Source organism: Dermacentor silvarum, chromosome 10, assembly GCF_013339745.2.
Source record: "Dermacentor silvarum isolate Dsil-2018 chromosome 10, BIME_Dsil_1.4, whole genome shotgun sequence".
In the NCBI taxonomy this organism is placed as follows: Eukaryota; Metazoa; Arthropoda; class Arachnida; order Ixodida; family Ixodidae; genus Dermacentor; species Dermacentor silvarum.
The window spans coordinates 143,309,188-143,336,775 of record NC_051163.1 but is presented as its reverse complement, the minus strand read 5'-3'; the positions used below and the strand labels follow the sequence as shown (position 1 = coordinate 143,336,775).

At 45.8% G+C, this 27,588-nt stretch overlaps 1 protein-coding gene across 1 annotated transcript; it reads left to right on the top strand.

Moving 5' to 3' along the window:
- The first annotated feature begins 62 nt into the window (after positions 1-62).
- Positions 63-27,366, top strand: LOC125941136 (uncharacterized). Its single transcript, XM_049658090.1, has 3 exons — positions 63-144; positions 20,504-20,598; positions 27,120-27,366. Exons 1-3 carry the CDS (start codon positions 109-111, stop codon positions 27,364-27,366), a joined length of 378 nt encoding a protein of 125 aa, XP_049514047.1. The 5' UTR covers positions 63-108.
- The last annotated feature ends 222 nt before the right edge of the window (positions 27,367-27,588 follow it).

The following is a 27,588-nucleotide window of genomic DNA, read 5'->3' as shown; positions in this document are numbered from 1 at the left end:
CCAGGCCATCCCAATTGCGTTGGCCCTCGCAAGAAGCCTTACCACTCTGTCATGCCTGTGATGCTTACCGACGCAAAATCAGGTGGTTGGCTCGGCACGCTAGGTTCCATGGGAGGGATAATACAGACCAGCATCATCACACAGGTAAGGGGAGCTTTGTTGCGGAATGCTTGAAAGGAAGAGCAAATAGGAATGTGCACCGTGCGAGAGGTTGAATGCCAGGTCATGCATGCAATTGAAAAGGCAGTGCTGCATATACAGCAAAATTTGGACGCTAGCTGGGGCAATGAACTTTATGGTCATTGAAGTAAACCCAAAAGTGCACCGAGCTGCCCGCGAAGGCGCCATTGTGCTTGACGAGATGCATTTCAGTAATAGTGTAGCAACACTGCTTGGACGTCGATTCATGCCACGGGCAGTAGCTTTTTATGCAGGAACCAGGCAATCACGAAGGAAGATTAAGTATTGAATGTAGCGACACACCAGCAAGGAGCATAATTACAACACGAAGAGTTAAGACGCATAAAGGAAAAAATATAGAGTTGGTAAAATTTGTTACACAATCATGGATGGTGGTCGCAAACAGAGAAAATTTCTTGATATTCAAATGCCGCTGAATGACGAAGCGATTAGCGTGTGTTGCTTGACCGAAATGCATTTATAAGAATGGAAGCAGCCGCCTGTTATCGACAATTTTGTGTGGGAAGGGTGCAAGAGGACAACTGGGTCAAGGAAAGGCGGAGTTGTAAGCATGTTAATTAGACGAGGTGTGAAGTGGCAAAGGGTAAGAGAGACATGAAGAAACATTTATGCATTAGCGGCACATGGGAATGCAAAAAGTCGTGGCTTGGAGTAGGTTACATATGGTGAGTTAGTGATAGCAGAGAAAAAAATAAAGAATTGATTGATTCCAACAGAAGCGGTATCAAAAGTTGAAGAAATAGGCCCAGATGATTTTACTGCGAGATCTGAATGCTGCATCTGCGGGATGAACAGAACCTTATAGTCGTTAACAGGGAGAATAAGTATCATGGACAGGTAATGCGGCAATGTGAAAACAGGCAGCCATGTATCGACTACGCCTCTGTCTCAGAAACAGTCTACCAACGACTAGATGAAATGATGATAGAGCCTGGGTCATAAACAGTAAACCCTAAAATTTGGGAGTGATGCTAACACAAAAGACGCACCAATAGCACCAGAATTTAAAAAAATATGAAGGAAAATCAAATAACAGATCCCCCAAAAAACGTAGTGAAGAAAATGATGGCGTTTTCTAGAACATTTTGGGAGTGTAAGGAACTTGTAGACGTTATGCAGCAAGAGATAAGAGAGACAGGGCACGAAAATTGTTGGAGTGGAAAGAGGGAACCACGTGAGTGGAGGAACAAGGAACTAAAGCAAGCTGTAGAAGAGCGTAAGTAGGCGTGTAGGAATCATCGAGAAGCCAAAAAGTTTGGATTACGCACAGAGGAGGTGCCCCGCAGATGTACCACATAACGAGAAAAGGGTGGCGAGCGAGCTTGTACAAGAGAAAATTAAATGCGCAAGTGAACATTGGGTGCATAACATTCAAAAAGCGACAAAGGCCTACCAAAAAAGTTATGCAACCATGTAAGAGCACTAGGAGCTCGAACTAAGAATTCGTGAACGGTTATATGAGATGAAGACGCTAACATCTTTGAAGAAAACGATGTGCTGTGGTACATGCGTTATTGGAGATCATTTAGACATGAAATAAATTGTAATCCACACTTAAACAGATCCAGGATCAACAGAGAACCTGAGAGTTCAAAATGTAGCCTAGAAAGACAAGAAAAAGTATTAAAAAATGACCCTAATAACACGACTGCAGGATCCGATGAAATTTCAATACAGCTAATCAAAAACATGCATCAAAAGAGCAAGGCACTTATGATGTATGACATGCAGTAAGCGATTAGAACGAAGAAAATTCCCATCGGCAGGCGTGAAAGCAATATGAACCTCACCTACAAAGGCAATATGGATAAGAACAAGACGAGTTCATACACGCGAGTTACTGTAATCTAGGTGATATATAGAATGACAATACAAGCCATAAATATAGAAAAAATTGAATTCGACGGGGAAAATTGATTTACGGGGTGACATACAGAATGGGTTCTGGCCAGGCAAGACGTTTAGAGAATAATGTTTGTAGTAACTCATAGCGTAGATTTTTCAGTAGCTCAGAATAGACCATTAGAGATAGTATTTCTATATATTTAAGGAGCCTACGACAAAGTTGACAGTGAATTGTTATGGCATATTCTTGAGCACGAAAGCATCGATGACGATTCCTTGTAGCTGCTGAGGGAGACCTAAAGAGACAACAGAGTGCAAACCAAGGAGGTATATAAAAAATTCTTGGTGCAAACTGTATGGGAAGGCCGAAATTTAACGAAGTGGTGGAAATTCACCAAGGACTGAAGCAAGCATGTCCTCTGTCTACATTGTAGTTCACGCTTTATCACAAAGACATAGAAAGACGACAGCAAAACAGTGAATTTGGATTTTATTTATCCTGCATGCATAATGAGCTCATCTATATATGCGAACGACATAGTACTTAGAGCCGACAATGCAACAGATACACAGACACTTGAGAATATAGGTCGCGACGCAGCGACAAATCTAGCTCTTAAGTTTAGCACAGAAAAATCAGGAATTACGATATTAAAAATTACGTGGTGTCAATTCAAAGGTAAGGTATACCCATTGTCAAGCAATGTAAATACCTCGGCGTATAAATAAACGAAGGAAAGACTTGCTCAAGCACTCACCAAAATATTTCAAAAAATAAAAGGCAAGCGGCAAACAGCAATAATGAAGCATAGATCACTTAGGTGCCACAATAAATATAAGGTGGCGCGTAGAACTTGGAAAGGAATAATGGTGCCAGCGCTCACGTTCGCAAATGCGACTCATTGCATAAAATAGGATATCTTATCGGGATTGGAATTTAACCAAAGATCGGTAGGTCAGTTGGCAGTGGGAGCCCACACTAAAACCGCTATAATGAGGCAATGCAGGGTGACATGGGTTGGGTTTCCTTTGAAGTCAGAGAATCGATTATCACAATTAGTTGTGAAGAAAGACCCAGGAACATAGATGAAAATACATGCTCGGGTATTGTGCACAAGTATTTCTGCGTGAAAAACGTGGACACAGAATGGATGAAGAGATCAAGAAAGTTGGCAGCCAAGTACAGTATAATTGAAACTGTGAATGGACAACCAGGAGTCATCAGAAAGAAAGTGGGGGAAATATAGGCAGGGAATTAGATGCAAAGGATGTCAACAATAATAAACATGGAGATTTACAAGAATGGTAAGAAAGAATTTAAAAGAGAAAGTCTGTGCGATAACAGAAAATGCAGTGTCTTGCTATTTGAGGCTCGAGCTGGTTGCATAAGTATTAAAACATTCCCGAGCAAATATTCTCAATGATATGACGCATGTGTTCGCTGCAGCAAAGATCAGGAGACCACTGAAGACATCCTAATGGAATGCGCACTGATTCATTCAATGTGGCCCGTACGTAACGTAGACCTTCCAGAAGCACTTGGATTTAAAGCGGACAGAAGCATCAACCGGTCAGTGGTTGAGATAGGCAAGATACGTTTAGAGTTTTGTTGGAACAAAAGTAGGGATGAGAGTGATACGACCAGGTCTGCTATAGGCCTAGGTCGCGCTGCAAGGTACATAGAAAAGTTATGAGGAATAAAAAAAGTCAGACTCCGGCAATGTATAAAAAATGCTAGAATGAAAAACATCTATAGCATACCTGGTGGAATGAAGCAGGCTAGGTACCCGCCGTGGTTGCTTAATGGCTATGGCGTTGGGCACGAGGTCGCAGGATTAAAACCGGCGATGGTCGCATTTCCATGAGGGCGAAATGCGAAAACCCCTTTGTACTTGTGTTTAGGTGGACGTCAAAGAAGCCCAGGTGGTCAAACTTTTCCGAAGTCCCCCACTACAGCGTGCCTCATAACGAGATCATGGTTTTGGCAGGTAACGCCTCATGATTTAATTTAAACAGGCTACGTGACAATCTGTCACCGCCACGTTTTAAAAGGGTTGATAATAAATCATTCTCATCATCGTGTTTATGCGTTAGCATTCTGTTACAACTAGCCGGAAATTGTTGTCGCTGTCTAACTGTTTTCACGGGCTGATTCCGAAGATAGTGGAGCGTAACACAGTGGCAAACACCACGCGGTGATTCCAGTGGTACTGCATGTTTTCTGACAGCTAGCGTTCTGAGACGCTGTCGTTGAAATGCTACGCCTCATGACGAATACGCAGACGCTGTCGTTTCAGATGCTGCTGCGTCTCTGGTCGAAGACGCAGACGGTGAACGGGGTTCCGAATTCATCCTTGAGGAATCGACGCTCGATGTATTGATTTACTCCCGCGTACACGTAAGGCGGTGGTGGTGGCGTGGAGCAGAGGTAGAATCATCATCATCATCATCATCATCATCATCATAATCCTATTTTATGTCCACTGCAGGACGAAGGCTTCTCCCTACGATCTCCAATTACCCCTGTCTTGCGCCAGCGTATTCCAACTTGCTTCAATACCCGGCTTCAAATCTGAAGGTCGTAAGCTCGAATCCTGCTCCAGTCCACTGTATTTCAGGCACGGAGTGGTGCCTGACACTGGCAAGAAAAAAAAAAAAAATATATATATATATATATATATATATATATATATATATATATTGTAAGCACATTTCACGTACTTCATCGTTCTCATTTGTATATAGCCATCATCATCCCTGTTTCTCTTCTTCTTCGTGTTTGAGCCTCGGCCGTGCCGGTGGAATAAACGGGTCTGCCAGTGCTGCCTGTCCTGGTCGTCTTCCGTCTTTCAAAGTGGTGGAGGCGCGTCAAGATCCCGACGTCCTCCTGCGTTCCTGCCCTACCTGGAGCTACGTTCCGGTCGCCGCCTGCGCCCGGCCACCCCCACAGCTATGACCACCCCTGCGTCGGCCGCCGGCACTATCGCTACCCCTGACGCTCCTGCTCCTACGACATCGGCTGCACTGACATCGTGCACCATTACCACCCCTCATCGTGATCCACCAGTCTTTGCGGGTCTCCGCGGGGAAGACGTCGACGACTGGCTCGACAACTACAACCGCGTGAGTTCGGCCAATGGGTGGACCGATCGACAGAAGTTGACTACCGTCGCGTTCTATCTGACCCACGTTGCGAAGACGTGGTATTTTAACCACGAAACTGACTTCACCGACTGGTCAGCGTTTACTACCAGCTTGCGGCAAATTTTCGCGTCTTCATCTGGCCGTTCAGAAGTCGCCAAACAGAAGCTCGCTGCGCGTGTTCAACTTCCGCAAGAGTCATATACATCGTACATCGAAGATGTCCTGGCTCTATGCCGCCGCGCCAACGTTGGAATGACGGAAGCCGAACGCATTCGCCATATTCTTAAAGGCATTGGTTCCATCGCATTCAACGCCTTAGCTGTCCAAAATCCTACCTCGGTTCAAGATATTACATCGACGTGCCAGCGCTTGGACGAGCTTCAGGCCCTCCGTCTTCACCGTGACAGCGACCTTCCCATGCCACCTCATTCTGATTTACGTACTCTTATCCGCTCTATTATTCGCGAAGAACTTCAGGAGCAACAACAGCGGCGATCCACTGTTGTTCCCGCCCCATCGCCGACGTTCGACTTGCGCAACCTTGTGAAGGAGGAGTTGGCAGCCATGACGACACCGACAACGTCTGTTGCCCCAGCAGCGTTCCCGATGCCCACATACGCGGAAGTCGCTGCAATGCCACCTGCTACTGTCCCTCCTGGGCCTCCTGACCTCACCTGCGGCCATTTGTCCTCTATGGGCGCCCGAGCACCTGCTGCACCTTCGTATACTCCGTGGCGTCCACCTCGTCCGGTCTGCTTTTACTGCGGTATACGGGGCCACATATCGCGTTACTGCCGTCGCCGCCAGCTGGATGTAAGCCGAGGCTATGCCGATTTCGAGCGAGACGAGAACCGCCGACACGATGCTTACTACCCAGGCCCGTCCGCTTTTACGCAGCGTCGTTCTCCATCTCCTCCAGCGTCTCCACGTCTGCCTCAGGGCTCCCGTTCGGCTAGACGACGTTCTCCTTCTCCCTACCGCCGCTCTGCATCACCGCTTCGCCCCATCTCCCGCCTTGCTGACCAACTCTCGGAATACTAAGGATTGCAGTTTTTGGAGGGCAAACTGCGTCCTGTCGAACTTCGGAAAGACCTCCTTGTCGCCCGGCCAATATGCTATCTGTAACTCTCGAAGGTGTTCCTGTGCAAGCTCTCGTCGATACTGGTGCCGCTGTTTCCGTTCTGCGTAGTGATTTGTGCTCACGGCTCCGTAAAGTCAGAACGCCTTATCTTGGACCCGTTTTACGCGGCGCTAATACCGTACCCATTCACCCCGACGGACAATGTACGGCTCGTGTTTTGATCGACGGCATTCGTCACCACATTGAGATGATTGTGCTACCCGCGTGCATCCATGAACTTATTCTCGGTTGGGACTTTCTGCATTCTGCCTCCGCTGTCATATCATGTAGGGAGAAAGTCGTCCACATCACAGATACCACGGATGCACCTATTTTGGAGTCGTCACCCTCCATCTTGAACTTGGCTGTCGCTGCAGATTACGTCCTGCACCCTGGTCACGAACACATTGTAGCTGTCACATCCGGCCAGCTAACCGATGGAGACGCACTGGTTACCCCCTCTTCACGCTGCACTTCACGAGGAATTCTAGTCGCCCCTTGTCTCGTCCGGTTTTCATGTGGCCGAGCTCTCCTGTACGCCTGCAACACAACCCCAGATCCTGTGCTGTTGCCCAAAGGGATGACCGTGGCAACCTTCACCGACCCGCCACTGATCTCTGTCGCAGCGCTTTCCCCTTCTTCGTCACCAGTACCAACCTCAGGTTTGGATTCTTCTTCTCTCCGAGCCCTAATTGGTTCTGACCTAACCGCTGCCCAGTCGGATGCGTTACTCGCCCTTTTGGCTAAGCACAAATCCTGCTTTGATAGCTGTGCCACCGCATTGGGCCAGACTTCCGTAGCTGCACACCGCATCGAAACCGACGGTTCTGCAATTATACGCCGTCGCCCATATCGAGTTTCGCAGTCGGAACGGAAGATCATTGAAGACCAAGTTGATGACATGCTAGCACGAAATATTATACGACCTTCATCCAGTTCCTGGGCGCCTCCTGTCGTTCTGGTGAAGAAAAAGGATGGTTCCGTTCGCTTTTGCGTTGATTATCGAGCGCTCAATAAGATTACACGCAAGGATGTGTATCCCATGCCTCGAATTGACGACGCCTTAGATACACTACAAGGAGCGGAATATTTTTCCAGCCTTGATCTGCGGTCGGGATATTGGCAAATTCCCATTAACGAGGCTGACAAAGAGAAAACCGCTTTCGCCACGCCGGACGGACTTTATGAATTTAATGTAATGCCATTTGGCCTGTGCAACGCTCCAGCCACGTTTGAGCGTATGATCGACACTGTTCTTCGTGGCCTTAAGTGGAAGACCTGCCTCTGTTATCTGGATGACATCGTTGTTTTTTCTTCAAGCTTCAGCCAACACCTACAGAGATTAGACGAAGTCCTCCAATGCCTTTCAGATGCTGGTCTCCAGATTAATACTAAAAAGTGCACATTCGCCAGCAGAAGCATCAAAGTGCTGGGTCACGTCGTTTCAAAAGACGGCGTCCAACCTGACCCTGAGAAGATTGCTGCTGTGCTTCAATTCCCTTGCCCATCAAATCAAAAAAACATTGCGCAGCTTTCTCGGCCTGGCGTCTTACTTTCGCCGTTTTATACGCAATTTTGCTACAATAGCAGCTCCTCTACATAAGCTCCTGGTCACCGGCGCCTCTTTCACATGGTCCGAAGACTGTGAGTCGGCATTTCAAGCCCTTAAGAAACATCTCACTTCCGGACCGGTGCTTCGCCATTTTGATGAGAGGGCACCCACTATACTCCACACTGACGCAAGTGCGCAAGGCATCGGAGCAGTGCTCCTACAACGGGGTCCCGCGTCTAAAGAGCAGGTTGTGGCGTATGCTAGCCGGACCCTCTCGCCATCTGAACGGAACTACACGATCACAGAGCAGGAATGCCTGGCTATTGTTTGGTCCATTCAGAAGTTTCGCCCGTATCTCTATGGTCGCCACTTCACCATCGTAACCGACCATCATGCTCTGTGTTGGCTGTCATCTATGAAGAACATGTCAGGACGCCTGGGACGCTGGATACTGCGCTTACAAGAATATGATTTCACGATAACGTACCGGTCTGGCAAATGTCATCATGATGCAGACGCACTGTCTCGATGCCCGCTTTCACCTTCTATCGATCGTGCGCACTCCCCGTCTCTACCACGTCACTCTGACGCTACGCCTGCCGCCCACCAGCTCACGCTAATGTCACTGGATCAAGCTCAGCTTTCTTCACGCTCCGATTTAGCTTCCCTTCAGCACGCAGACTCCTACTGTCGAACTCTCATTGATCGCCTTCGCGGCCTAACTAAACCACCCAACAGCCGCTTGCGACGCCAGCTTCAGCAATTTCGCCTTCAAGATGGGGTGCTTCATCGTTATATTTATCATCCTACGGGTAACAAGTGGGTCCCAGTCATACCTCGCTGCCTTCGTCTTCGAGTTTTAGAAGCATTTCATGATGACGTTGCCGCCGGCCACTTAGGCTTCCTCAAGACCTACGACCGCATCAAGACCCGCTGCTTCTGGCCTGGATTGTCCACAACGGTAGCCAAATACGTTGCCTCATGTGCGTTGTGTCAGCACCGCAAACGCTCCACATCCCCGCCTGCCGGTTTTCTTCAGCCTCTGCCATGTCCGACCGAACCTTTCGAGTGCGTTGGAATTGACTTATACGGTCCCTTGCCGTTGACGCCCTCCGGTCACCGCTGGATCGTCACAGCGGTAGACCACTTAACAAGATACGCCGAGACTGCGCCTCTTCGATCTGGTGCTGCTTCTGAGGTTGCTGACTTTTTCCTGCAATCCATAGTCTTGCGCCATGGTGCTCCTCGCGTTCTTTTGTCCGATCATGGCAAAGCCTTCATGTCCCACGTCCTCGAAGAAGTCTTGCGGCAGACTAATACGAAGCATAAAACCACTTCTACATATCACCCGCAAACCAACGGCCTTACTGAACGCTTCCACCGAACGCTCTCTGACATGATTTCTATGTACTTACGTCCTGACCACACAAACTGGGACAACATCCTTCCCTGTGTTACATTCGCTTATAATACTGCGACACAACGAACTACCGGTTACAGCCCTTTCTTCCTGGTGTATGGACGATCTGCCTCCTCCGTCTTCGACTCCGAATTCTTTTTCTCTCCTGCCTCGCCTAACACCTCCCTCCCAGAAGAGTTTGCAGCTCGACTCGCGCATTGCCGTGAAATTGCTCGTCGCAACACCGCCGCTACCCAAGAGGAAAGAAAACGTCGCTGCGACAGTAAACGCCGCGACATCGCCTTCCATCCTGGAGACCAAGTCCTCCTATGGACGCCGGTTCGAACCCCTGGACTTTGCGAGAAATTCCTTCACCGGTACATTGGGCCCTACACAGTCCTACAACAAACTTCCGCAGTGAACTATCTCGTCACTCCGCTTCAATCCGTCGAGGACCGCCGTCGTCGTAGTGCAGAAATTGTTCACGTCTCCCGCGTGAAGCACTTTATTCCCCGTTCAGCCGATCTTTAGATTGCGGCCAGGTTGGCCGCTTCCACGAGGGGGGGGAAATTAGTGTAAGCACATTTCACGTACTTCATCGTTCTCATTTGTATATAGCCATCATCATCCCTGTTTCTCTTCTTCTTCGTGTTTGAGCCTCGGCCGTGCCGGTGGAATAAACGGGTCTGCCAGTGCTGCCTGTCCTGGTCGTCTTCCGTCTTTCAATATATATATATATATATTCTGGTGCAAACAAATTAGGAAGGCCCACTAAGCTTCATCAAAGTCACTCCCTCACCAGAACAGGAATTGACCTCCCTGGTGCAGTATTCGGCCACTCATGACTCCGACGATGAAGTTGGGAAATTTGCAGGCGCAAGTTGGAATACGCTGGCGCAAGACAGGGGTAATTGGAGATCGCAGGGAGAGGCCTTTGTCCTGCAGTGGACATAAAATAGGCTGATGATGATGATGACACGTAAGGCACGTCGGTAAGGGGAGCGCCACGCATCGAACATTGTGCAACATAGTGCCGCAAAAAACCACCTCCCGAGAAACATAAAGGTATTATCGAATAGAAAATGGGGTGATCTTTCACAATATTATTCTGTTTAGATAACTGAGGTGTTTATGTAGAATTGTACAAATTCAGTGTCACGCTGCGGTGTGTTCATGATAGCGAAGTGTCCTCGTCGCTACTAAGAAGCAAGCACGGGCTGAAAACAGAAATCTTATGTTATGCACTTTCTCTCACTCAGTTGGCGCAGAACAAGGCGTTGCCTCCCGCGGATACATGCCTGCAAGAACATCAGCATTGTTGCCATTGGTTTATCCATTATTAGGGCGAAGCGTATTTAGATAGTGCTACTAGAAACCTTCGGAAATGTTACATATGTGTATCCATAGTGTTCTGTAATATTTCAGAATCAAATTTTATTACTACATACTAAGTTATTACACCATGTAATATACAGGAGGAGGTGCCGAAGTCGCGGAGACTGAAAATGAATTCCTTTGAATGGTATACACGAATGCAAAAGTTAACTTTGTTACATCAACGATACCAAAGAAAAATACACAACTATAAAAAATTACAAAGGCAGCAATTCTAAAAACAATGCAACACTAATTAAAACAATTAGGCAAGACAACGAAACATGCACAAGTTGAACAGAAAATGGGCTTGTTTAAAGTTTCTTACGTGATTAATAAGCACGATATAAACTAGTATTTACCTATGAAATGCAAATGCATACATTATGCGGCATATACAAACAAATGTTATGTAAGACTGGGTGGGTTTAAAAAAACTTTTTGAGTTCTGTAATAATTGTGTGTAGTGTCATTAACTTCAAAACAAATGGTAGCCACTTCCCTAATAAAAACACGCTGAAAAGAACAGACTGCTTGCCGTAGTTGGTTCGGCCTGACTAGATTCTTTTCAAGAGCCAATCTCAAGTCGGACACTTAAGAGCGAATCTTCAATTATGTAGGACACTGTTACGTTATTATTGGTTTGTAATAATTGTTCGGAGCTGGTGTAGTCTAAGCTAAAATGAATTTTGATTCATCTACGCTGGGCGATGCGTAGATGGGGTAGTTGATATGGGAATGGGAGGATGAATGCATAATACAATGACAAGAGAATGGAACGTGAAAATAAGGGACCAGCTCGTTTGAGGATGCGTATACCATCATCATCATCATCAGCCTATATTTATGTCCACTGCAGGACGAAGGCCTCTCCCTGTGATCTCCAATTACCCCTGTCTTGTGCTAGCTGATTCCAACTTGCGCCTGCAAATTTTCTAACTTCATCACCCCACCGAGGTTTTTGACGTCCTCGACTGCGCTTCCCTTCTCTTGGCATCTATTCTGTAACCCTAATGGTACATCGGTTATCCATTCTACGCATTACATGGCCTGCCCAGCTCCAACTAGAATATCGGTCATCCCCTTTTGTTCTCTGATCCACACCGCTCTCTTCCTGTCTTTTAACGTTAGGTCTAACAGTTTTCATTCCATCGCTCTATGTGCGGTCCTTAACTTGTTCGCGAGCTTCTTGGTTAACGTCCAAGCTTCTGCCCCATATGTTAGTACCAGTAGAATGCAATGATTGTACACTTTTCTTTTCATCGACAGTGGTAAGCTCCTAGTCAGGATTTGGCAATACCTGCCGTATGCATTCCAACCGAATTTTGTTCTTCTGTAAATTTCTTTCTCATGATCAGGGTCCCCTGTGAGTAAATGACCTAGATAAACGCACTCATTTACAGACTCTAGAGGCTGACTGGCGATCCTAAATTCTTGTTCTCTTGCCAGGCTATTCAACATGATCTCTGTCTTCTGCATGTTAATCTTAAACCCCACTCTTACACATTCTCGGTTAAGGTCCTCAATCATTAGCTGAAATTCGTCTCCATTGTTGCTGAGTAGGACAATGTCATCTACAAACCGAAGGTTGTTGAGATATTCGCTGTTGATCCTCACTCCTAAGCCTTCCCAGTCTAAGAGCTTGAATACTTCTTCCAGGCATGCAATGGATAGCATTGGAGAGATTGTGTCTCCTTGTCTGACCTCTTTCTTGATAGGTATCTTTCTACTTTTCTTGTGGAGAACCAAGGTTGCTTTGCAATCCTTGTAGATATTTGCCAAGAGATTCACGAATGCCTCCTGTACTCCTTGATTATGCAGTGCCTCTATGATTGCTGGTATCTCTACTGAATCAAATGCTTTTTCATAATCTACGAAAGCCATATAGAGAGGTTGATTGTACTCCGCATATTTCTCTATTACCTGATTAATGACATGAATATGATCCATTGTAGAATATTCCTTCCTGAAGCTCGCCCGTTCTCTTGGTTGACAAATTCAAGTGTTGCCCTGATTCTATTGGAAATTATCTTGATAAATATTTTATACAATAGGGAAAGCAAGCTAATGGGTCTATATTTATTAATTTCGATAAAGTTTCCCTTCTTATGATACAATGTTGGCGTTCTTCCAGGTTTCTGGCACACTTCAAGTAGTGAGGCATTGCGTAAAGGGCCGCAAAGCTTTTGAAGCATGATATCTCCTCCATCTTTGATTAAATCGACTGTTATTGCATCTTCCCCGGCAGCTTTTCCCCTTGTCATGTTTTTCTAGGGCATTCTAACGTCATCGCTAATTCTAGAAGGAGCCTCTGTATCCTGTTCATCACTACTTCGAATGAAAGTAGCTAGGCTGCTCTGGGATCTCTACAGAATTCTTCCGCTGCTTTTACTATGTCGTCGAAATTGCTTATGATATTACCCTGCTTATCTTTCAGTGCACACATTCTTCCTTGTCTTATGTCAAGTTTTCTTCTCACTGATATCATGCTGCGTCGATATTTTACAGCTTCCTCAATCTTTTTCACGTTACGATTTCGGATATCCTTTACTTTCTTCTGGTTGGTCAGTTTCGACAGTTCAGCGAATTCTATCTCATCTCTCGAGTTTGACACTTTCATGTTTTGCCGCTTCTTTATTATGCCCTTTGTCACTTGCGAGAGCTGACTGTCTGGTTGCCTTGGTGCCTTACCTCCCACTTCAATTGCTGCTTCTGAGATCAGCCTAGTTACGGTTTCATTCATTACTTCTATGTTGTCTTCATCTTCCTGTTCTAAAGCTGCATATTTGTTTGCGAGCTGCTTTTCCAGGTCCATTTCCTACTGCTGCGCTTCCTGAAGAATATATTCATTATTCGTAGCTAATTACTTTCCACGAATTCTACCAATATCTCTCCTCTAACGTTCCTAGAATCGATGCCGTAATTGCCACTGCTTGTTCACCAGCCTTCTTTTCCCCACTTTTGCATTGAAGTCGTACATGACTACAGTATACTAAGTTTGCACCTTCCTCATTGCTAATTCATCATCTTCATAAAACTGTTCTATTTCTTCATCATCGTGACTGGAGGTTGGGCGTAGGCTTGTACTACCTTCATTCTATACCTCCTATTAAGCCTTATTACGACGAGTGCTACCCTCTCATTAATGCTGTAGAAGTAATCAATGTTGCCCGCTATGTCCTTATGGACTAGAAATCCTACCGCAAATTGTCTCTAGTCTGGAAGATCTCTGTAGCAGAGGACGTGGCCGTTAGTCAGTTATGTATAAGCCTCAGCAGTTCTTCTAGCCTCACTAAGGTCAATGATATCCAGACCTGACAATTCTTCAAATAGCCCTTCTAAACTAGCCTCACTCGATAGTGTGCGGGTGTTGAAGGTTGCCAGGTTCAGTTTCCAGTGGCGGCCTGTCCGGACCTAGAGATTCTTAGCACCCTCTGCCACGTCTCAGGTCAGACCGCCGCCTTGGTCAGGTGCTCCACAGCCACTGGGAACTGAGGGCCATGGGTAAATTGTAGGAGTCACAACGTAGTGGCCGAATACTGCACCAGGGAGGCACATGCCCGTTCTGGTGAGGTTGTGACTTTGTTGAAGGTTAGTGGGCCTTCGTAATGTGGGTGCACCTTGACTAGTATAGCCCCACTAGCTCTCGGCGATACATATATTTGTTTTTTGCCGGTGTCAGGCGCCACTCCATGCCTGAAAATGTACTGGACAGGAGGGGGATTCAAACTTATGACCTTAAGATTACTACACTATAAGAAAGGTATACAACACCAAAATCATCCAGCTTAACTGCAGAATCTCTCTAAATAAATGGTAATTGAAATGTCATATGCGGTACTAACGCCATGAACTGTCCGTCGTCTACATTCGTCATTAACGCACGTAATAGTGCCACTGAGAACCTCGTTGACTTCACGAATGTACTATCAGAGTCGCTTTCCTTTTGCGGTCAAGACTCTTAAGTGCGACTAATGCATTAAAAAAATCTTGCTCAAATTACGCGCTTAGGTCAAGAATATTCGCGCCTATTTAAGTACTTCCATGCACTAAATTAAACTCAAGTATTGCCGTCTTCTAAATGCACGTGCGAGACATGCACAGCATTAGACATCCCCTTACATAATAAGTCGAATAGAAAAGATATCTCTAGAGTATACCATTACTAAAAGCGATCCGCGCATACCATTTCTAAGGCGCGGTACTCTACGTGCGTGTGGGAAGAACCATCCAGCGATTTCCAACATCATCTGAAGTAGACAGCAGAATAACCAGTTTCAGAACTCCCAAAATCCGAAAAGAAAGTCTTAGTCTAACGGAAACTCACGCGAACTATCCAAAAACAAGTCGCAGGCAAAACTACACTCAGGCTTTTTTTTTATCTTCCGCCGACAGATCTCTGCTTAAAAAAAGAACCACTGACGATATCCTTTCTCGAGCGTTCAGCTGTCAGGTTTTCCCGAAATCAAACATAATTACCTCAAAATTTAGCTGCCTCTACCACGATCAGAAGAGACCAACACTGCCCTCTGCTTAACAGAACGTTCTGTAAAACTGAAAGTTGTTCCAATGTATCCTCAAAGAATTCAATAATAATAAATGCAACTTACTATAGGACCTCTTTCTTAGGTCTGAAATGTGGTGATGAATTTAAAGCTTCTATCTTGTCGGACATCCAAATATAGGCAGTCATCACTAGCATCGATTTATTACTGTGGCATGCAAATCGAAGGTATAGGAACTAATGACCGTTGATGTAAAGTAAAGGCAATGAATTTAGTTCTAGCTGGATTATACTGTAACCTGTTTAATTTACATCAGTGTAATATGTTGCGAAGGTCAGCACTAGGTTTATCTAGTAATCAGCGGTTCATACTAAAAGTATGAACCGCCTAGTTAAATATGATAGTATGGTCAGCATACAGCAATTACAGCGCGTGATAAAATAGGTATGTCGTTATAATAAATTAAAAGCAACCTTGTAGTGCCCCTATATTAGTCGTTATTTGCTTTGCGTAAGTACTGGAAACATTGACCGCTTTGTTTTTATTACGGACGCATTTATTAATGAACTGGGTAATTCACCGAGTTTATTATTGAAAGCGTCGGCCAATGTTGCGCTTTCGTACACTGTTAACAGGTTTTACTCTTTTAGGGAGTTTTAGGCTCGTTGCATAACTCACACCCTAATGGGAGCACAAGAAACTCCATCAGAATGGAGTTTTTATTCACACCCTTGTTGTTGGAATTTTCTGGGGGTACCGTGGGAGTTTTGTATACACACTAAACACAAATAATCCCAGATGGGAGTAAATGCCTCGTCGCCTAGCGCATTCCCGAATGAGAGTTTAATATACTCCATTCATATGGAGTTTTAGTTAACTCCATCTCTCACAAGAGTTTTAATGGTGTCCAAATAAGAGTGAATTTACTTCATTTGTCTCGGGAGTTTTTACGGTGTTCCAATTGGAGTGAATATTACTTCATTCACGGAAGGGGTTATTAGGTATCCTAATTGGAGTGAATATTACTTCATTTCTTGAGGGAGTCTTTAAGTGTTTAAATTGGAGTGAATATTACTTCATTTCTGGAAAGTGTTCTTGAGGTGTTGCAAATAGAGTGAATACTAATCCATTTCTGAAGAGAGTTTCTTGAGATCCTGCAACATTATTTATACTTTTTTTCCTGCAATGAATTGAAGCAGCAGCTTTCGTGCCGTGGCTTTATGAGACTTATTAATAACTAATGAAGTAGTGCAGATGCTCTGTTTTGTGCCGGTAACAACCTTTACCATAGCTTATTTTGTTTTCCTAGTTAGATTTTGAATGTATTTATAAAACTTCACTGGAGACTAATATAAAATTGAATTATAGCAAGAGCATTTATCTACCCATCTAACTGCCCTTTCTCGGCTAGTCAACTCTGTTCAATAACGTAAATCCCCGAAACGCGAATTCAGCACAAATAAAATGACTGCATTTGCGCTTTCACGTACGCGAGAGTATGTGGCATTCACAAGATTCAAGTTGGCACGGCGATTTTTCTTTATACCACTAGATCATTAATACTTGACAGGATTACATTCTCGCCTATGTATTTCTTGTTAGCATTTCAACGCACGTTATGATTAAATGAAGAAAATAAAATGCGGTTTTCCGGATAGCGGTATAATGTATATTTTATTATCTGTAGGCATTACATCACACGGGAGACAAAACATAGAGGGAAACACAGCATTTAAAGAAAATTACGCGTAATAAGAGCATGTTGCTTGAAATGATACATATCAATTAACAATAATATAAAGCATATACCATACATCAGCAAGGCCAAGAGTCCAACATAACGCACATTCAATAAACAAACGCGCACGACAACAACACACTGCTGATGTACTGATAAAAGGAAGCGCGGACAACATTGAATGACAGAACGATGCGCAGCCAACTGTAACAACAATTTAATTACTCGAGTGAACCATATAGACTATCGCTCTCCTTAACTTGGGGGGGAACCACATTTAAAACAAGTCATGTAATCCACTTAAAAAAAGAAAAGAAAAACAGCTGAACATGGCAGCCGACCTACACACTTTTGCAAACGGTTTTTACTCAATATGTGGCATTGTGAGAAGTCCGTAGATAATCCCGTATTTCAAAATTGGATGGAGCTGGATTCTTCCTAAATTATTGAGGACAAATGTCAACAAGTGAACACGCCGAAACGACACGTACAGAAAATTTGACTGCCAAACCGACGTGCAAGTTAATGATCGCGACCATACTACTTTAAGGTGCCTGAATGGTATCCTCCTCGCCGGGAGAGGGAGAACACGCAGGCACGCTAGCGACAACGGACACGCCGCATGACGGTGGGGTGAGTGTCCACAAAACCTGTCAAACGCCTGTCGGAGTGACGAGAGACGACGATTGTTCTCGCCTCCCCAACTTATTTGCAGTCCCCCCACTTCGCGTCGCCTTGGAATTAGTGGCGCGTCTGTGCCTACCTGCGCGCTGACCGATGTCAAAACCCCTCAAGCAAGTGTATGCAAGCGGTGCTGCAGCAAAACTATATGCACACGGACACACATGAAAGCTTTCATGCTTAAAATTTCACGAAAAAGCAGTGGCCTACACACACAGTAAAAACGCACGTGCTCACCCACGCGCACATATTTGCGCGTGCACAAAGTGCGCACGCGCCCTTTCCTCCAGCACTCACACCCAAGCACAGACACGCTATTTTTTCGTCATAATATCGGCCCGCCCACATTGTATAATAATAATAATATCGTCATAATATCGGACCGCACTAATGGCATTCTCAGCTTAAAGCGAGTTGCTAAAGAAAGCGTTAGCGCCACATTAAAGGCACCTCCTTCGATACGTGTAACATGTAACGCGACGGCCGAAACGTTCAGGCTCACCTGGTTCATACAGTATCGCCTGCCATTCTCGAACAATATTATTCTTGCACGCCAAGGCGTCCATTAGAGCACAAGTAAACGCCACAACTCCGAATGGAAGTACCACAAACTATCTACAACGCTCACGAAAAATCGTTTGACCACGTTCACCACGTTTCACCTGAGGTGACTGATGCGAGGTTGGCTCCGCTGGACGAGGCTCGTCGGGCGTGCATGAATGACATGGCGGCTGCCCGGCCTAGGGCGCAGGTGTCGATGGATGTTAGGCCTAAAATCACGTCTTCATGCCGTCGTCGACGAGGCGGTCGGAATCTCCGTCGAGTGCGGCGTGCTGAGGAAGATATCGAGATGTCGTTGCTGCCAGGGTGACGGCAAAGGCTTGTCGAAACGGCCGCTGATTATCCAAAGTAGTATCCATGAGTTGAAGTGCACGAAAGAAGAAAAAATTGCAGAGCCGTATAGGACACGACTGTGCCTAGTATGCGACTGCCGCTCTAGCCTCGATTGTACTCCGTTTACATATGAGATTTCTGGTGAGGGAGAAAACTCCATTTTAAGACCGATTTTACTACATTTATGAGTGTTGGGATTGAATTTACGTTTTTATATCGAATACGTTCCCGCTGATGAAATGGCGCCGAGTAGTTTAAAAAGGTTGCGCGTCGTACCTATGCCGCCTGTAAGTTACAGTGCACGGAGGAAATACATTTTCACTCCATTTCACGGCACGAGGTTCTCGCACTCCATTTTGTAAATGGAGTGCGAGAAGCACTCCATTTACAAAATGGAGTGCGAGAACCTCGTGCCGTGAAATGGAGTGAAAATGTATTTCCTCCGTGCACTGTAACTTACAGGCGGCATAGGTACGACGCGCAACCTTTTTAAACTATTCCATTTTGTTACTCCATCATTTCGGGAAGGAGGTAAAATCATGGTTTTGTGTTCTTTTACCCCATGGTGATGCAGTAAATATATTGGGCAATGGAGTTTTAAAAGGTATTCAACCATAAAAACCCCCATTCAGGCTTATTTGTGTTTACAGTGTAGAAGTAGTTCGGTCTTTGTTGACCAATTTTTGAATTAATGTTCTTTATATACGCTCAGTTGTGAACGAAAAAATGAATTTACCCTTAGAAACAAACAAACCATGTACTCATACGGCTCATACGGCATACGGCTCACGAGATCGTACTCACGTGCGAGCTCGCGCGAGCATACGAGATTGGCGCGCAGAGAAACATAGATTGAATGCGCGGAGTGATACATTTTAATGATCGCACTTCTTGGGTAGCTTACACAGCCTTGGACTTGATGTATGAAACGGAGTGTACATGCGTGGGTGCAGCGTAACAGCTAAGTATAATGGTACTGGGGTAGTCTTGCAACAGGTATTCTGCATTAGACGGCAAGACGAAAGTCTATAGTGAGAACACGCGGAGGGGGGAGAATAATAAGCGAAACCTTCGCTCTAAATGTTGTTTGAAAAGCTGCCTGAGGTGATAATTTGACGTAATTTGTAAATACGTCAAATTATTAGCCGATAATTTGACGATAATGACGTAATTTGACGATAATTTGACGTATTTGTGTGGTAATACCGGAGCGCTTTCAGGTTTCTGACGCAAACGAAATGTTTACCGTGGTAATAAAGTATACACGGTGACGAGTTGGAACATCACATTGACTTGAACGTGACGGTGTAATGAGTTAATAGCTTAAAAGAGTGAAATAACGAAGTTCGTATCCTAACGTACTTGATGATGTCTCTTCGAGTGCTACAACTGTAGAAATACTACACCAAAAAAGTACGAAGGAACAAGCTTTAGATGTCAGCACGAGACGTGAGTTCATGTCCGGAGAACTTGGCCAGACTATCGACTCTTCTGCACTATGACGAAAAACGTGATTAACGCCAGCAGTAAATGAAAAATCCGCCGTATTGCCATGTAAAGAGTGCTGACCGAGAATTATAGGTACACCAAAAGATTTCACCTGCATAAGATTATTCCTCGTTCGAGGATAAGTTTGTCGACCGAGGCTACGATGGCCACTCCATTGCAATAGTCAAGAGCAAGCCAAAATATTTCGTGGATCATGGCCATATATAGCGTGGCGTAGCCTACTAGCCAGATATTTTCCATGTACGTCTTTAGAGCTTCGCATTCTACAATTTTAAAGAATAATGCAATTCTTTGTGCAGCAACGCGGCAAGAGGACACATGTTTGGTCAGCGTATGTGGAGCGTAACCCAGTATCTCCATGGCCATCTTTGCATTGTAGGTTATGAGATGACAGACATATAACTTGTCTAGTGCAACGAGATAAACGAAAATTGTGATTTCCAACTCGCGTGTTTCCAGTGAGAAGACCATTCTGCACAAAGCTGAAATGTGGCGTTGAGTAAATTCCACGCGTAACCCGTGCTCTATTTCTTCACTGCAGGTGTTGCTGAATATGCTGGAACTTGGTCTGGACCCACAAGAGTCCCTGGCGCGGCCTCGCTTTCTGCTCGGCTCTCCTATAAGAACCCACCCTGAGTGAGAACACAGGCACATATCTTGCGTTTTTCGGCAATGCAATTGACATTTCCCTTTGATGAAGTTACGTTAAATATAATTGCAGTTTTATCTTCAGCTGTCTTCTCCGGTGTATAAGAAACATGTATAAAAAGTCCCAGTTTCGCTGGAAAGGCGAAGCATCGCTTGCGATAGCAAGCTAGTGGACAGCTATACAAGTAAGAATAGTAGTTTTATCGGCGGCGTAAACTTGTTAACATAGGCATAGTAACTGAATTGACAAGCATGGTGTCACGCGCGCACAAGCAAACATGAGCGCATCTCGCTCGATAACCGCGGAAACTCGCTGTCAAAACGCTGTAGCGAGTAAGCGCGCCAGCAGCAGCCAGCGAAATGGCCTTCGTCCCGCCGCTCGCATCATCGCGAACTCAGCCACAGAAACAGGGCAGCGAGGAAGGACTCTACCCCAGCCGCAGATGGCTTTCAAGATACAGCCACCTGGGTGGGAGCGCGCGGCGTAGTATAGTACGCAGTCAACCCCCTCCCCACCCTCCCCCTGTAGCATTGCGGCCTGGCGGTCGCTCGGGCGGTGCGGAGTAAAGCGCCCCCCTTCCCTCCGGAGCGTTGCGCGCGACTGGAAGACAGCGCGCTTCCTTCCCGCTTCCCGTCGTTGCGTGCGCGTGATTGAGCCACGATCGCCGCCTCACCCTCGCAAGCTTTCACTCGCACATAGAGCATACGGTGCGCGGCGACGATTTTGTGGCCCGAGGATTTTATATGGAACCTCACGCCGACGCTGACGGTGGAAATGCGCCTCGAGTGTCCATATAATTGCTATCGCAATAAAACACATCTGTACTGCATCAAATACAATCGAGAGGTTTAGCGCGTCTGGTATGAGGCCAAACGCAAGCGAATTGGGTGCTTTGCCGGAAGAACAAACGTGAACGTCCTGCATGATGTCCAGCCACCTGGTGGCACAGAGCTCGACCAGACAAGCACACAGCTAACATTGCAGTAAACAAGTGTATTCGACTTCGTGGGTGATGTAAATTTTCGGCAGCGGTCGAACATTTACACCAGCGGCAAAGTAAAATGCACTTGCTCCAGGCAATATTACATATGTTTTGCTAGCTTTTGGATAGTCAATACTGAAAAAGCAATACGAGATTTGTCAATAGTAGCAAACAAGAAATTCGCGTTTGCGCCTCCGTTGATCGGGTAAAACGCCCAGTCCACTTGTGTTTACCTGAATACCGGACACGCTAAAACGCTTCAATAACACCTGTGATTCGTTTTTTTTCATCTGGGTAACTGTTTTTCATCTGGTTAAAGGCACCTGTGAACAACTACACTGACTTCAACGCGTTTAGGACAATACAAAGCAAGGATTTAGAATTCTCGCCATACTTTGAAAACCTAGCCTTAGATGTGGGAATTATACCAGAGAGGAATTTCAGAGCGTAACAATTGATAACCAATTCAAACAATGAGAAACTGACAACATAGAGAAAATTTTGTAGTTCTGGAAACGTCATTCATAGGCTTTGGAAGTTCGCTGAGAGAGCGGCTATACTTTGCATCAACAAATAAAAAAATTGCGGTTTTCATGTAAGCTGTTGCTGGGAGAACTGTAACTTTATTAGAATGCTCCATACTATATTTTTCAATTTTGCAGTAACGCGCTGCGATGGTTGTTTATGCGGAATGCGCGTAGCATACAGCGGGCTACGCGTTGTTCAGCATTTCCTGGACCACTGTGTTTAGCTAAGACAGGTGACCAAACGGTGCCGTTATGTCAGTGCTCCTAGTGTTGCGCAATAGATGACCAGTTTCTACCGCCTTGTGCCAGGTGGAAGCTGTGGCAGTTAAGGCTTAGTCCGCCCTTTGTGTTAGTATGTGCAGTCGCGGTGGTTAAACTTAAGTTTCATGTCTGGACTATTTGAGAAAGGGATTTACATTTTAGTGTGATAGTTAGAAGAAACTGTCTATGCCGAGCGTAATCTGTCGTAGGCAGAAAAAAACTCCGCGGAGCAATGACGTCTCCTCGCGTTGCTTAGTAACCGCCGGCTCCTGTGCGCGCTCGCTTCAGCCGACACAGACACGGCTCCGCCACGCTCCCGCCAGCTGTGCGCTACTGCGCATGCGCCGTGACGTCATTGCGTAGCGTCTGCGCTCACCGCCCGTACCTGTGCATAGCTTTCGCCCCACTTCCCCTACGACTTTGCTAGCAGCGACGTCACGGCCAAGTGTTGCATGCGTTCCTTCGTCCGGTATGAAACACGGTGCGCGGCGGCAGCGCGCCAGGCGTAGACCTGGGGAGACCAAGGAAGGTTCGCACTGGCGAGGAAGAAGCCGCTTACCAAAAATCGCGGCGCACTGCTAAACTAGACTGCCAGCTTCGACGCCGATTGGACCCAGTACGGTTAGCCGAAGAATCTGCTGCAAAACGAAGACGGCGAGCCGGAGACCCCGAGTACGTCCAGCGAGAGAATGCTAGGAAAAGGGAGAGAAAGCGTCGGCTCCAATAAGATCCGGACGTGAGAGAAGCCGAGCTATAGACGGACTTGCCGAGGCCTTGGCTGGCCCGCGGAGCGGGTACAACGAGGACGACGAGAGGGACGACTGTGGAGACGATTTCTGCTACTACCTTGTATATATCAAAGTGTGGCTTTCACACGACTGTGGGATTACTGTGGCTGTACGACTTGGTATTTGCCTCACATCGCTTTGGATCACTACGTAAAACTTCGCATTAATTTATAAAACTAACCATCACTTTGTAAATCTTACCATCACTTCGCATTACTTCGTATAACATCGCGTCACTTGGCATTACTTCGTATCTAGCTAGGAACCGTAACTAGCTAGGAACCGTTCAGCTCCTCTGTGTTTTTAACGTTGGGCCACTAATGCAAGCTACCCCAAATTTTCTTTCTGTATTATACTCGACCGCCAGTGCGGATTTGCGTGCTCAGCATGATTGCAGACCTGTTTACTCCTTGTATCGATGGTTTACGACATGTTGCCGTTGTAAATTAACTAAATTTCGCGTTCTTTTGTACCCACGCAATATGATTGAGTAGATAGTCGCTTAAATAAACTGACTGTAGCAGCATGATCCCCATTTAGTTATTGTGCAAACATAGAGCTTCCTTCTTGCAAAAAGTACTAGTCGAATACCACTCAAACCTTTCGGGCGTTCCAGTTTAGTATCTCTATAGTAAACGCTATTGTTTTTGTTTATGCGTGCAATATGTAATCCAATTTATGCTTTATCGTTGTTGTCCGTATTAGCTGCTTATATCAGATACCCTTTGCAGATTGCTGAGTAGCAGGGATGACCAGTTCCAAAACACGTGACTACAAAGACTAATCCATGGAAGCACAAGTTGATGTATTAAAAAACATAGTAAACGCTTCCAGCAGCCCAGAATGTCATAAATGAACTTGAGCAGTGTTGGTGAGCTGTATAATTCTAGTGCGCAGTCCGAACCACCGATAAGTGACATTGCACAGCAGCCTTAACGATCACTCCAGACGGCTTCGCTTTCAGCACATTTCGCATATTTTATTTTCTTTACAAGTCCAATATTGGAAGAGTTTGTGGCACACAGTGGAGGTGATCACTTAATTGGTCAGGCGCGAGTCTTAAGGCGCCACTTTGTTTAGATACCGTGCACCATCTAGGCGTCTACTGCCATCGCCTTCCGCTCGCGATGTTTTTTTGAGCTTTGTAGACTACAACAGAAGGAGCGTAAAGCACACCTTTGTATAGCACGTGTGGAAAGGTGGCGTCCGAACACATCTGGCCCTAGCTAAAGTATAGTAAAACAGAGTGCCTAATGTGTAATCAAGCAGTTTACTTTGCAGCTCTTGTGCTAAGTCATGTTTAAAATCTCAACAGTATAAAAATATTTATTTTGCATGTAACTGCAATACTATACAAAGCTATACAGCTATACAAAGTAACGATAGTAGATTTGTCGGTTGTATAAACTTGTAAACATAGGCATATTAAATGAATGAATAAGTATGGTGTTAGGCGCGCACATGCAAATATGAACACATCACACTTGTTGAACGCGGCAACTCGCTAGCAAAACGCTGGAGTCAGAAAGCGTGGCCGGTGCAGCGAACGAATTGATCTTCGTGCTGCGTCTCGCATCAACGTGAACTAAGCCGCGAAAACGCAGCGCATGGCGGACTATGTCCCCGACGCAGATGGCTTTCAAGATGCAGCGGCCCAGGCGGGAGTGCGTGGCCGCCCGGGATGCCCGTTGTCGAACGTCCCCACCCCTCCCTAACCTCCCCCGGCGCCTTGGCCGCCCGGAGTAGAATGCGTAGCCCCCCTTTCCTCCCTCACCCCTCAGCATTGCGCGCAACAGAAGAGGCGCGTTTCCTTTCCGCTTGCCTCCCTTGCGTGCGCGAGATTGAGCTGTGATCGCCGGTTCAGCCTCGCACGCTTTCTCTCGTACATACACCATACGGTGCGCTGCGACAATTTTATCACCCTTGCACTTTATACGGAACCTCACGGCGATGACGACGGTCACGCCAACGGCAAAAATGCGCCTGGAGCATCCATATAATTGCTATCGCAACAATATTTTATGATGTACACTTGTGTATAGGAAACCTGACTCTTCCAGAAAAGTCACGACCAGCGGCGGCATCAATCGCAGTTGTAGCCCGTGCCTATGTGGCATTCCTAAGCGTTTTGCAGCCAACACACACATATGTGCGTGTAGGGCGAGCAAAACGCGTCTGCGTCCTTAAGGACATAAATATACTCGAACAAAAAAAAAGGATTAGAATGGCCATTTACAGCCCAGCTAAAGCCCGCTATAAGCGCTTCTCTAAGCCCGACGACAATAATGATAAAGAAGGCGATGGAAGCGGGGGTGGTTTTTAACATTTACACGGTCTCTTTTGAGACGAAACCCCATAATGGGCGAGTACCAGGCCATAGGGCTTCTGGTGTCAGAAAAGCCAGTGGGACCCTGGGGGCAGTGGTATACCAACCTTTGCATGCGAGGCTGATGCACAATAATTTCGCCACTGCAGTGGCTCGTGTATGGCCACCTTTCCTACTCAACCACCGCGGTCAGCGCACTTGCTGTGCCAGAGAAAGCTGCGCGCTTTTTGATGAATGCCGGGCTCCTTATCCATATGTATAGCTTGAAGAAGCGAATAGTGCGCTATCTTCTTCTTCAGCTAATTTTGCCTTAAAAAATCTGCGTTGATCACATCTTTATATGACGGCGACGCAATGTGTGATAAAGCAACATATATAGGTGCCAATGACGACGTATTGCTATGGACATGCGACGTTAGAGCAAGAATGCACTATAATTTATAACATGCACTATAATTTTATAACACACAACAAGCTGTAGCAGAATGAAAACTTCTTATACATTTTAAAAGAACAAATGGGTGAATTCTACTCGCCGATAACTTTGTGCGCCAATGAAGGTAAAGCTACCGGGGTCTTGCTTCTGCACGTGTTGCCAAGCCAAATGGTCCGGCAGCATTTGGCAGCGCCTTTGGTTTCTCGGGACAGACACTCGGTGAATCGACGCTGCTTCCACGTGCGACGGTATCGCGTTTGCCCAGACGAGGAATGTAAAAGCAGTGTAATAAGTTCACTTCAACAGTCACGGGTATGTTTGTCTCATTTAGCTGTTGTATACAAGGTGTTCATGTTTCCTCTTCCCCAGCTTTAACTAATGGGCCAGCAAATGTGAGACATTTTTCAGAAACGCCCTCGCTAGTGCGCACTTTGCCTCCATAGCTTTTCCTTGATTGACACAGTAGGTTGCCCTGCAAGTATACTAGGATATTTACAGAGACAGGAAACAACTCCTCTTTTTCCTACATATACAGGGAAGATAAGTGGGTGGTTCACGCGTGATTCAGTGCCAGCTGAGTTTGCCAAGTCCAGCTAAAGCGTTACAGAAATACGATAAGGTAAAACTGCATTGCCACGACTGGCCAAATTTTCGATGTACTCAAATGCCGTGTCACTCTTTAATCATTTGATCTAAATTTGTACACGCACATCGACACGCACAAAAAGGTGTCTAGCTCAAAAAGAAACAAAGGCAATTTTACGCAGGATGCCCTGCTCAAAATATAGTTGTGGCTTTCCTGAATAAATTGGCTTGTGGGCGGAAGTACGTTACTCTCAGTTTTTCACAGAGAACATCGAGTGCCGGAAAATTCGCATAAATCTTGGTTCCTGTTTCTACTACGACGACTCAGTATTTGTATATTCATATACCGTGATAATTTTACGGGAAAATACAGTATGTTAGCACAAGATTGTGCATATTCCAACAAAAGGAAGAAGTCAGACCTATAATTTGTACCTAGTTATGCTGATTACTCGTAATCATAGGTAAACATGCAGAATATAATTTTATTATTGCCTATTTTTTGTTTGTGACATCGCACCAACGCTAATATTTATAGGTGATGAATAATAGTTACTAATATTGTGCAATGTTTCACACTTGTGTATTCCCTCTAAAATGCAGTGATCCTCTTGTGGTGGAAGCTACATATCCAAAGGACCTGCTGCAGGCGCTCAAGAATCGGGGCCATAGCATAAAGGACAAATACGTAGACCCCCGAACACATGGCGCAGGGCACGCCAACATATTGGCCAAGGCGTCGCTATGGTGTGCCAAGGAAGATGACCGAAATACCGTCGGAGGTGCCGACGACGGTCCCACCTGGTGCGGTGTCGAACCTCGCATCAGCGGCTCGGCCTTAGGGCGTTGAAAGGACTTGTAGTGGGACCCATTTGTGCAGACGTTGCCACGTTGTATTACTGAGGTGTATAACCGAATTTACGCAACTCCGCACCAAGTATTGCTGTTATAAAAATAGCGCTCCTCTTCAATTTAGGTTATCTGAAACACTTCGATTTTGGCTACCATAACATTCGCCACATGAAGGGCGGTGTGGCGTCCCTAAAAATGTTACTTGAGACGTGAAGGCATA

Coding starts and splice junctions, on each gene's coding strand:
- LOC125941136 (XM_049658090.1), top strand. CDS start 109: ATGGGAGGGATAATACAGACCAGCATCATCACACAG. Junction 145..20,503: donor AGACCAGCATCATCACACAG/GTAAGGGGAGCT, acceptor TCTTCACTGCAG/GTGTTGCTGAATATGCTGGA. Junction 20,599..27,119: donor CCTATAAGAACCCACCCTGA/GTGAGAACACAG, acceptor TCTAAAATGCAG/TGATCCTCTTGTGGTGGAAG.